The sequence below is a fragment of the Polyodon spathula genome, unplaced genomic scaffold (genome assembly GCF_017654505.1).
Source record: "Polyodon spathula isolate WHYD16114869_AA unplaced genomic scaffold, ASM1765450v1 scaffolds_3427, whole genome shotgun sequence".
In the NCBI taxonomy this organism is placed as follows: Eukaryota; Metazoa; Chordata; class Actinopteri; order Acipenseriformes; family Polyodontidae; genus Polyodon; species Polyodon spathula.
The window spans coordinates 23,933-36,327 of NW_024474889.1; the positions used below are offsets into that span (position 1 = coordinate 23,933).

The following is a 12,395-nucleotide window of genomic DNA, read 5'->3' on the forward strand; positions in this document are numbered from 1 at the left end:
GAGGCTGGGGTGGTGTTTTTATTGCAGTTGAACTGGTTTTCTTAGTTCATCGAAATTATTATACTCCTTATTTTGATTATATATATATATATATATATATATATATATATATATATATATATATATATATATATATATATATATATATATATATATATATATATATTTATATGTGTTTGTGTTTGGACTGATACTTTCCTTGTTTTAGTTTTATTTGCTGAGACGCATTAACGTAAGGGAAGCACTGGCTATTGACTACTTATTTTGTGTCTGGGGCGCCCTCTGGTGTTCTCTGCTTCTCAGTGATATTTCACTTGGATATTTTTTCGGAAGGTTTGTTTTTGCACAGCGGGACCTGTCTGATGGTCTGCTGCTTTGTGGTGATCTTCCGCGATTGCAACTGCACCGCACCCCATAGAATATACAAGGAACACGTTTACTGGAGACGGAGGTTCCTGATTCCACGGCGAGACCCATTTTTATATATGTGTGAACTACTCCTTACCCAGTTCCCTATATTCTTTTCCTCTTCTTACTCTTGTTTTCGTTCCTCTCTATCTTCTCTCCCAGGGGGACTGCAGTGGTGATTGAGGCTCTGGGAGACTGGCAGCGCAGCAGAAGCCAATCCAGACGAGGCGATGCACTTTCTTGCTCGTGGAGGGACTCCAGACTGTGGTTCCTGTTGTCTTGACCATCTTCGATAAAAGCTTTTGCGTGACCTTCGGCTCCGGTTCCACTGTGGGGCTGCTTCCGACTGGCTTTTTAACATCTTTTAGTATTGTTTTAATATTCAGATTTTTCTACCGCAATCAAAGTTCTTTTACTATTTGCCAGTTGCGTGCCTCTTTGTTGCGCATCTGGTGTGTGGACCCCGGATTGAAAGGAACCTGCGTTGAGAAAAGAAAGTGTTTAGAAGTAATTGGTACTTACCTGAGTGCGAAGTCTTCTGTGTAGTACTACTAGGGGAAGTATTTCCCAGTGAGTTGGTGCTCACTAGCCAACCACCAGGTGGTGTAGTCCAGGAAGGAGATAGCCAAAGGTGACAGCTACCTGTTACACATGCACTGCTAAGGTTCTTCATATAATACAAACAAGTACACATTTGTAAAGATAAATACAGAATAAGAATCAGGCTACTTTATTTCTGATTACACTACTTGTGTCCCTGTATCTTTTTTTAAACAGTGCTTTGAAGAATAAAAATAAACAAATCTGTTAAATGCTTCCCTGCTTTTACCAGCCAATAAACCTCTGACAGTGAGTGAGGGCAGCCACCAAGTAAACGGATGCATTCCAGTTTCACTGTAACATAGCATAGAAACAGTTCTCGGGGAGATTCAAAGGATCTCCCAGTACAGAGGATGTGCGTACATGCCCTCAAAGAAAATAGACCACAACCCCTAAAACAGCTCTATACATGTATAATTACATCAGTCTTGGGATTTATGTTTTTCTCTCTTTGCAGAAAACATTAGGGAAAGTTGCAACATGCCTTGAATTGCGGAGTGCAGCTTTGGAGGTATGTGTCAGATTAATTTTGACTTTTTTTTTTTAATTTGCAAAATCAGAAGAAACAAATCAGTACAGTCATTGTAGATATAAATACATGATTGTAAATGTATTAGATGTTCCAGCCCTTAGCATATATGCTGTTTTTCACATACAGTGCTTTAGATTAAAGCTGTACCCTTTTACTAGCCACTTCCTGTACTGTAGTAAGACTGAATAATGACTGTCACATAAAACAAGTTTGTTTCCAGTACAGAATGGCATTATTGGGGGTGATGTATGTGATGTATTGTCTTTCTGTTTCCTTTAATGTAGTCCAGCCATCCTGAAGAGTTCAAGCTGGAAGATTTGGAAAAACTGGAACCTAGTATGTACTTTTTAAACTGAACTGTATGCAAGTATTACATTACAAAAACAGAGCCAGCATAATAAAAACATTGTAACAAAAAAAATGAAGTTTAAACATTTGGTAAATTGCTATTCATTTTATTTTTTACAACTGCCATATCTTATGATTTAGTGTTTCCAGTTTACAAATGATGATGTTGTCCTATTTAAAAACTCATCTTGGCGTCCTTTTTTGAAATTTCTCTTTTTTTTTTAACGCTATTTTAAATGATGCAGCAATACAATGTTGGGGATAGATATTCAGTGGAATCGCACCACCCTAATGGTACAGCAATAGACAGAGTGGCAGCGTGTAACGAGAGTCTCTTTTGGGAGGGTAAGGTGTTCTGACCAGAGTTCTTGGGCAGCTTTTGATTGGAATATTGAGGGTTAACCTGGCATCCTTATTAAGAATTGCCATAGCGATCAGTGTGTTCCCAATTGTTTCTCTACTTCTGATTGACAGGACACAGGTGCAACCGAGATGTGTGATCAATGTATAGATTACTTTATAATGTAGTTTATGTACAGTCAAAAAACCTTAAATTTCATTTTATGTGTCTTCTCTTTATCAACAGTCATTAAGTATTCTGACTTTTAGCAAAGATTTTCCTTTTAATGTTCAGCCAGTCCCTGTAAGGTAATTTTAAGATTAGTCACCTGTTTTACATTTGTTTTTAAATATATATTTGTAATACTTTGTTGCATTGCAGGTAAGACTCAAATGAAGTTATTTCTGGCTTATTTATGCACATAACAGAGGTCACTAGTGGAAGTGTACAAAACTCAGTGCAATACAGTGATCCACTGTGGGATCATAGAAAACATACAGGGAAACTTTAAAAGTTGCTATTAAATGCTTACCTGCATCGCTTGCATTCATTATCACTACTTTGATAATGAATTACATAAGTGTACAAACCTGCCCTGACTTTCCCCAAAATCAAAAAGTGTCTAGGGTGCAAAAGTGCATTATGTTTTAGCATCTATAGAAAGACTAGAAAAATCACCAAAACTGACCATTATCATTTGAAAAAGTAACCTCCAAGCACTGGGCTGTTAATCATTAAAGTAGACTGGATAAGCAAAGTGTGGGCTTTTCATACAGAGGTATAAACTGTATTTATTGCAAAAAATATATAATGCATTTGAATTTTTTTCCTTTTATTTAAAGGAAGATTTTAGCACTTGGTGAGGAGAGAATTTAGTTACAGGAAGAGGAGGATGCTGGAGCAGGATCACCAGATTCCTTCACCACAAGAGTGCCTGGTAAAATTATTATTATTATTCACAAGGGATCTAAAGTGGTTGTTGTTGAGGTAAGGATTTTCTCTAGCTTTAGCATTATTGAAAATACAGTAAAATGGTTGCCTAAAAACTGCTGGGGTCCCCCGAGTGGCTCCCCTGGTAAAAGCACAGCCTGTGTGGTGTGCAGGGTGAGTCATACAGCTCAGGTTTGCATCCTGGCTGTGCTGAGTCACCAAAAAAAATTCTTGGACATTCCAAATTGGAGAGAATTATATTTATCAAAAAATGAAACACTGAGACTGCTAAAGATAATTGTTGGAAGGTACTACACAGATATTACAATTTTAACAAATACATTAAACTGCTATTACTATTAGGAACTAGATCCAAGCAATATGTGTAATAGGCTTTCAGAAATCTTAACTGGCATGCATTAAATTGAAGATTGAGAAATACAGTATTGATATCATGTCTGATTTAGTTGCAGTACTAATACTGCTGTGTAATATGTGACTGTTTTGTTTCATGCTGTTTTTGGTTGGTCCTGCACGTAGCTTCATCATTCACTCTCCTAACCTCCTGTTGCACTCATCGGAGCTTTCGAAGGTATAGTAACATTGTTCATATTGTGCTATACATTTTTTTTGGAATGCTCTTGCATTGGCTGTTTGTTCTCGTACTGTTTAGTATATTGTTGCAGTACATAATGTAAATACTGTGGAATACATTTGTTTGTCCTTAAACCTAAGAGATGCATGTAATTAATTGCTAAAAAAAAATTCTATTGTGAATATATATTCTAATGCTTTTTGTTGTTTTCAACATGAATTAGTCATTAGGGTTGACATCTTAGTAACCTTGTATTGCTGTGAGGGGCACGAGTAATCTGTAAATAATGACTTTTTGATGCAAACTGTGATTCTATTTGCCTAATGCAAAATGATTTGTTTTCATTGTCAGGCACTTTGTTACCATGGTTACCTTCTGAACCAGAAATGACACTACTTACAATTAATATAGACTAGTTTAGACTCAGATGCTGGACAATGCTTTGATCCCTACATGAGCATTAGCATGAAGGGTGGCTTTTATTTTTTCTAAATATTTTGGCTTGTGATTCAGAACATACTCTACAATTGTTAGGCTGTTCTAAGAAAAGGGTTTATATTAATCAACAATAATACTATTTTATTAGACATTTATAAACAGTCTTAGTTTGTCCGTGTAACAAATGTTAGTTTTTGAAATACTTTTTGATATACAGATTATAATTTTTTTGTTATGCAGATTACACACTTTTTGGTGATTGTAGTTATGAAATTTCAAATTGGACAGGAATACAGGTGCTTGATCAGTCTTGCTCTGACTAGGCACTAAATCCCACTTGGAGGGGTTTGATAGACAACACCTCTGTTGTTTACCATTTAAACCACTTCAACATGAGACCATATTACTATGTTAATAATGTTTACTTGTATTGAAATTAGTTGACACAACCTTCAGTCAGCAACATTTGTAGCTGAACACTATCATTTTGTGATGCTGTTTTAATTTTCAGTAAATAGATATTTTTTCAGACAAATTTGAATGGGATTGATTTGAACCATATGCAAGACACTCCCTTGGTTTCACGAAAGGAAGATACATACATTCATTTTAACGTGGACATAGAAATTCAAAAACTTCTGGAAAAACTACCTAAAGGTTTGTTCCCTATCTTGCCACTTGACTGAAGTTATTTCGATGTTGACCTATTGTTGCATTGAAATATGTATTGCACAGTAATAGGCCACACAGAAGTGATCTATGTTTTCATTTAAGATTTGCTTGAATTCCAAACACAGTTTGACAAGACATCAGTATAATAATGAATTTATTTTTTACTATTGTACAGAATTTAAAAATAAAAGAACAGAAACAGTTTTTTGCTCTGCTTAGTTGAATAAAATACCACCATTAGGTGAAATTTATGGCCCATTCTGTGAATTTGAGAAGTCTCCGGGTTGCATCTGTTGTGTTGGCAAACTAGGGCCTGGAGGATAGTCCCTTGGGCTCATCTGTTGTGGTACTGGGGGGCCTGCTTTGAAGTCTCTGGGACCCATCTGTGGTGGTGGACCTTGTGGGCCTGGATAGTCTCTCATGCCTGGTGGAGGAACAGCCCCAGGAAGCATGTTTTTGGGTGGAAAGGGATAGTCCCAAGGTCCATGTGGTGGTGGAAAACCAGAGGGCAAGTCTCTCATTCCAGGTGCAAAATCCCTTAAGCCAAATGGAGGGGGAGGTCCTGGCCAATAGTCTCTGTGCGGTGGAGGTGGTCCACAACCTAGAGATATTTAAAAAAAAAAAAAAAAAAGTTTTAGGATTTTGTGATGCAAAGATACTGAGATTAAATATACTGTTATAAAATTGTTTATAATGCTTATGGACTTTCAAAGTTGGGGTTATACCATTTATATTCCCTGGCACTTTTCCAAAAAGGATTTTATTTATTTATTTATTTATTTTTTACCACGAGACAGATCACACTAAGAAATGGCAACTGACGGGTGAAACTGATCCTTAATGAACTAAAATTCACCTACAGTTTATAAAGCCCTGGTACAAATAATTAGCCATGACTGAGATATTCCAGTTACAAAAAACATTGCCTAATTAATCACATGAATAAATGTGGTATACAAAAAATGCTTAAAGTATTACCACTCCAGGGTGGAGCAGGTCCATATAGCATGCGACCATAGGGTCCTCTAACTGGATGTGGAGGTCTGTAGCGAGGGCCTGGGACAGGTAGAGGATGCCCAGCGAAGGGCAGAGGGCCATATCCGTTGGGAGGTCTGGTCATTGGTGGAGGGGCAAATCCTTTTGATGGTGGTGGATGTGCAGGACCGGTCACTGGTGAATTCATGATCGGAGCCCCTGGAAATGATGGTGCATCTTCAGCTTTAGAGTTCATCTAAAAAAATGAATTAAAAAAAATCAATTACTTGGCTTAATTTAAACAAAGCAGGTGCACTTGGGAAAAGCTGTTGAGCCATGCCCTCTTCCGTTAGTGATGTATGTTATAATCCACATTTCTGGTGTGCTCCCCATCTAAATACATACATTTTTATAAAGCATATCAGTCCCCACAATTAGTTACATACACCATGCAACCCTGCTCTGTATATTCACAGTAACTGGTTCTTTTGGTGGGGAAGATGATAACGCCTGAGGTTCAACAGGAATTTGCTTTTGAACAGAAGAGGAAAAAGTGAATGAAGAAAGAAAAAATACAGGACAGAGATACAAGAAGAGACAACTTATGTTGTATTACTAGTTATCAAACCATCTCGCTGACTTACCGAGTCATCCAATGGAATGCTAGGCGAGGAAGTCCTTGGGCCACTAGAAATCAATGGTGGGGCACATTCTCCAACATCTAGAACATAAATAAAATGTACTTATGAGTTAGTTACAATTCAGGCCAACATAATACAGTTCTCTGTAAAATAAATCAATTTAAAAAAGCATAGTATCTTGCATGAGCATACCTGCTCTAAATGGAGGTGGAAGTCCACGTTCAGGGCCAGAAAATCGTGTGGAAGTTTCAGGTGGGGGTCTTCTTGGACCAAATTGACCATCCATGTGACCTGTGAAAGGAATTAAATGTTAACATAATGCAAGATGGATTCTTTTAACAAAATGTACGTGACAAAAACAATTTTGCCACAGAAAAATGTCAAGTTTAAAATGAACACATTTTAAAGTGAATTTAAAATAGTTTTAGGACTTCTTGGACAGTATGTCATTTTATAATGATATACAGCTACCTATCTGAATTGTGAATTAAGTATTTCATTGAGCAATGTTTTGATTTGGAGGAAATTAGCATTTATTTTCAACAAACTTGTTGGGGTGGGACCAGGTGAATACATTTTTGAAAATGACACAATATACCCTGCAGGTGTGCAAAAAAAAAAAAAAAAAAGAATCCTTTTGGGAAGAGGTTGCAACCCTACTTTTTTGGTTTAGAAAATAAAATGAGCAAGTGCTGTACGTATATGAAGATTAGAAGCAGGGGTTACAGTACCGCACGATCTGTGTTTGGAACGTGAACAGTAGATCAGCAGCAGGTAGGAAGTGTTCAAACAATTTGTTAGATAATTATAAATACAGTCATTGCAGTGAGTATGTCTCAAACTTGAATAATGGTTGTCTTAGAATCCTTCTGCCTATCATTTGGCATCTCCAACTGAAAAACTGAATTGCTCTTAACATATACAGTTGTGTATACAGAGAAGCATCTCTACAATGTATTCAATTATTTGGAAGAAAAAAGTAGTTTTAAAAAGTTTTTATGGTAAGGGTTACAATTCTACTGGTTAGACTACCTGACTTACCGAAGGGTTCTCTTCTGCCCACAGGAGCAGAAGGAGGGTGCCCAGGGCCCTCAATCATTGGTGGGTGGAAAGGGTCACCTCCACTCAGAGGAGGTGGGCCGTAGCAGTTGTTATGGTTCAGTGTGCCTGGTTTTAAAAAGAAAATACAATTACCATATCATATGATCAAGGTGATATGAACCTAAAAACACAAAGGGAAAAATATTAGTTTTAAAAAAATAACGCTGGTCTCATTAGTGAAAATGTGAAAATGTAACAACCCAATCTTACCTCTATGTGGTGGTGGGATCTGTCTATCTGGGCGGCCAGGGGTTGATTTAATTAGGGAAGTTCTTTGGATTTCTTTGAGTTTATCACTAACTTCAACAAGTCTGGGGAAAATAGAAAGAATGATTCACTAGCCATAATTTCAAATACACTTATTTCCTAGAAATAATAATAGAAATGCAAAAGAATGCATTACACATGGATTGAACTTACAACAAATATGCCTGCTAACCAGTATTTTATTATTATTTTTTTTTTAAACCGGATGATACCAATAGTTGAACTTGACAGCTGTGTAAAGTGATAATGAGAATGTGCAATCACTCCTTGTTGCATTCCCAGAAGGGACCAGGTCCAGAACTTGCAGTGTATTTAACAAAAATATTTTCTTCAAAAAGCAGACTACTGTGTTATTAGCACATACACCTCAATATAATCTGTGCAAAAACAAAAAACAGAAACGAAGTGGAATGAACCTTTTAAGGCATGTGGCACTTAGATGGTAGTAAGGGGCTCCGATGGAGGAAGTGTGTGTAGGGGGGGGGGGCCAATCACCCGCCATAGAGTTTTGAAAAAAAATTATAATGAAAAAAATATTGGGTAGGGGGGTTCCAAGTAGAATCATAAACAGTATCATGACATATTTTTGAAAAAAATTATTATAATGGTTCATTCTGGCGCAATTTTGGATAATTTAAACATGTGCTAGACTAGTAGTGGTCTGCTTGCAGTGTCTGACAAAGTACTCCATTAGTGCAATGAAAGAGCTTTATTTCAGCTCTGCTCACAGCAAGACAAGATCAACAAATTGACTTTGGAGTATCAAGGCCCCTGCAATACAAGACTGGCTGAAAATGTGTGTGGAATTGGGGACTGCAACTTTTATGATCCGACAGCATGTATTGTAATCAGAAGACCTGTGTTACATTTTTTTTTTTTTTACTGAAAAACAAAACTACGAAGTTCAAATTGCAGCATGTTCATTCTGCTATTTTCAATAGTAAATACACCACAGCAAGCACAGTGGCATATTTTAGATATTTGTAATAGCACAATGTGGAGAGCTAAATTTAGTGAATTACAGTATTCTGAAAACCCTGTTAGTGTATGCTTTTTATGACAAAATGTATGCAAGTATCAGTTTAGTAGATGCTAGGTATTTGCTATGGTATGCATTTTTGGTATTGACTAGGAAGTGAGGTATTTTACACCTATTACACTTTTGTTTTAAATCACAAAGCAATTCATTCTGTTTTGAGGATTACTCGATACACAATGAATTACTTTGATAAGATTTTCCTCTGGTGTGAAGAACGGTAGCAGATGGCACTCTCCCTAGGGCAGTGGTTTTCAAACGTATTCTTCGCGGACCACCAGATGATTATTTTATTTATTTATTTTTTAAATCTCGATGGACCACAAAATAAACCGTATAGCTTACTGAAAAATAAGCGCACAGGAAAATATCACTAATATTAAAAGAACCGTTTGCCTTCCTTTGTTTTAATGTGCTGGGTGGGCCTGTTTCTGTGGGCAAAGTTATTTTAAAATTGGGGTTTTTAAAAAAAGTTTTTACTTTACTTTTAATAACACAGATTTACTGAGAAAAAAAAATAAAAAAAAAAAAGATTCTATGCTTCAGTGTGTAATTCTGCTGGTCTAGAGTAGGCTATTAAATTGTGTTATGTTAGCCTCCATACTGGTCTCATTGCTCCGTAAACAGTGCCAGCATAAACCGCAATGATAGCCTGTTAGTGATCAAGTGTTTAAAAATGCCATTAATGTGTTTTTGTAATGTGAAATAGTCAACTTTTCCTTTGCCTCCTTTTCTGTATCTTTTCATTATCAACAAAAATACATGACTGGCGTTTTTAAATGCTTGGTCACTAACAAGGTTAATGGGTTATGTCAGCTCTGTTCACACAGAGATTGAGACCAGCACGGAGGCTTCATTCACTTTAATTACAATAAATGGAAACATTGAAAGCCTCCAGTTTGATGTTTATAACAAATAGAACCTTGACTGGGAAGAACTGCTTTCCTCCAAAGTGGAAGGATATATAACAAATCTTTCCTTTTTTTTATTGTATCCGTTTTATAAGCGTGATAACACACTCCAGGAATTGTGTGCTGTGTTGCATTAACAGCTTTGTTAGCTGAAGGCACTCAGCTTCACTTCATGCCTCCAACCCAAATACTGCCTTAAGTCAATGTGATGCAGCGCACGCCCTGTCATGTGTTATCCCTCACTTTACAAATTGCTGTGTGAAGTGCACACGAGCACAATGCACGAAAACTACCTCGTAAAGAATACATTTTAGACACTCCAAAACTACACGATGGAGAGTTTTGACCTTTTTTTTAAATTTGGATATATTCTCCATGTATGCATTTTCTTCCTGCTTCTGTAGCTGACTTTTTAAGGTCTACCATTTTGGGTTTGCAGTGGGATCTAAACTATGCTGCCGCTTCCTTTCAGTAATTATGTAAGCTTTCAAAGGACCAACTGAAGGGGGCCACCAGTGGTCCGTGGACCATAGATTGTGAACCACTGCTTTAGGGTATTACGTTTAGTGTGAAACGATATTACAAACACACAGAATTCCCAAAATTCAATTTGGATGCAACTCACTTTTGTCTTAGGTTTGAAGTTTCTCTCTTCTCTTCCACTAAAGTCCTTTCAGCAGCTCGTGCATTAAGCTGTTGAAAATAAAGTCAAAATGGTTAGTATTACGCCATTTTACCATTAAGAAATATTAATTAAAATGAAATTACAAACGTTTTTTCAAGTATTTTTCAATTATTTCTAGTCATAGCGTTTGTCTAAATTAAGCACTTGTGTTTAATATATATGGATGGCATTTAATACTTACCCAGTTTTCATGTGCTTTCTTTTCATGAGATGCAATCTTAAAAAAAGAAAAAGAAAAAAATAAATTGGTAAGCCAGTCAAAAAAACGTAGATAAATTGCAAGCAATAGGTCAAAAGCAAATAAACCACAATTCATTTCAATTAGCCTTTTTTTTTTTTTCCTTTTACAGATTACCAATAAAAATGTGTATTTCTCAGAAATACATTGGACAACAAGTGACCATTTTAGCTACATAATAGAATTGTATCCCGAGTTGGATCTGTACAACTGTCAAGAAAAAAACTAAACAAACAAAAAAAAAACACACCTTCTGAAACAAACATACCTGAATTTTATAAAAGCGGTCTGTTTTTTGTAATTCCTCCCTGATTTCTTGAATTCTTTGCTTGTAAATCTTTAATTCCTCTCGTGCTTGCACAGCCTTGCTATCGACTTCAGATAGTTTCTGCTCCTTTTCACGACGCTCATACTCTTCCTGTGTTAGTTTTCTGTAAAGAAGCAAGCATTCCCCTATCATTCCCTTTTAAGTGTTGCAAATATAATACAAATCTGTAGTTATCCCATTACATACTGTTTAAGTGTCTGTAGTCCTTTTTAAATGTAACAAACTGAGGCTGACGTTAAACCGTACAGGGCCCTATTTACTGTATTAAACGACTGTGATGCAGTTTAAACAAATCAAGGCTATTCCTCAAGGGGGTCAAATATAATTTGAAACAGTTAGGCAATGAATTGAACCACTGTCCTCTCCCAGCAATTTACTAGCAGACAGCTGCTTGAATACTCACTGCTGGAGTGCATTCTCTTTCTGTTGGTACAACTTATCCATGATGTCCAGTTTCTGTTGCATGGTCTTGAATTCAATTTCGAGACAGGACTTCTCGCTGTTCAAAGCAGCATGACCATGCTCCAGCTTTTTTATTTGCTCTGAAAAACAGCCTGGATTTAAATACTATTCTAGAATGGGTTTAGAGTAGAAACATTCAGCATGAACAAATATACAAGCTACCTTCCAGTTGGTGTCTGGAATTTTCTTCAGCCAGTAGTATTGCCTTATATCGGTCTCGTTCTCCTTCAACAATTGTCAGAGTTGTCTTTATCTATATAAAAAGATAAATGAACAAAAAAAAAAAAAATCACATGTATTATGAAACAGCCATAGATTACAGCTGGAATCCTAATTTTAAAACAAGTAGCACAAATTTTATACTATCTAACCTCAGGAAGTCAAATATTTTGATTGTGAAACTATGTCTATTAAACAAAATAATAATAATAATAATAATAACAATAATAATTTCTGCCCTGATCATAGTCTAAATTCCGTTTCCAAAGATTCCAAGACAGTGTTAGTACGTTTACACTTACAACTTCCTGGCTCAGAGTCGATCAGCTTAGAAGATTATCATTTGAGCCACCTGTTTACACTTGAGCACAGGCCTGAGACAGTTTTGGCCCAGTCTGCGCAGACATAACCCCTGAACTGTAATGCGCGCCTGATGACGTCATATCAAATCACCCCTTTTTCCCCTATGTGACTTTCAATTGTGTCCGTTCTCCCCCAGCACTCAAGGTTATTTACCACATACTAACAATGCATCATGGTACTGTTGATGATACTATTTAAAATACAGATCAAAAGATTTCCTTGTAGGGGGTGAATACAGTCCTTTGTTTAAAAGTAAAGTGCTTCTGGACCTGAAGCTAGTGCTTTATATATACATATCTAGGGTTA

At 36.5% G+C, this 12,395-nt stretch overlaps 1 protein-coding gene, 1 long non-coding RNA gene and 1 pseudogene across 2 annotated transcripts; 1 reads left to right on the top strand and 2 right to left on the bottom strand.

The window, feature by feature from the left end:
• Positions 1 to 1,286: 1,286 nt before the first annotated feature.
• On the top strand, positions 1,287 to 4,877 carry LOC121311950 (annotated as a pseudogene).
• A 164-nt stretch (positions 4,878 to 5,041) lies between these two features.
• On the bottom strand, positions 5,042 to 6,555 carry LOC121311949 (basic proline-rich protein-like). The gene is made up of 4 exons (XM_041244058.1): positions 6,483 to 6,555; positions 6,313 to 6,369; positions 5,842 to 6,094; positions 5,042 to 5,464 (listed from the first exon to the last, which is right to left on the bottom strand). The coding sequence occupies exons 3-4, from the start codon at positions 6,092 to 6,094 to the stop codon at positions 5,112 to 5,114; spliced, it is 606 nt and encodes a 201-aa protein (XP_041099992.1). The 5' UTR covers positions 6,313 to 6,369; positions 6,483 to 6,555; the 3' UTR covers positions 5,042 to 5,111.
• A 1,036-nt stretch (positions 6,556 to 7,591) lies between these two features.
• LOC121311951 lies at positions 7,592 to 11,023 on the bottom strand. The gene is made up of 5 exons (XR_005949598.1): positions 10,986 to 11,023; positions 10,661 to 10,696; positions 10,420 to 10,487; positions 7,791 to 7,891; positions 7,592 to 7,646 (listed from the first exon to the last, which is right to left on the bottom strand). It is a non-coding gene; the product is annotated as an uncharacterized LOC121311951 (long non-coding RNA).
• Between the last annotated feature and the right edge of the window lie 1,372 nt (positions 11,024 to 12,395).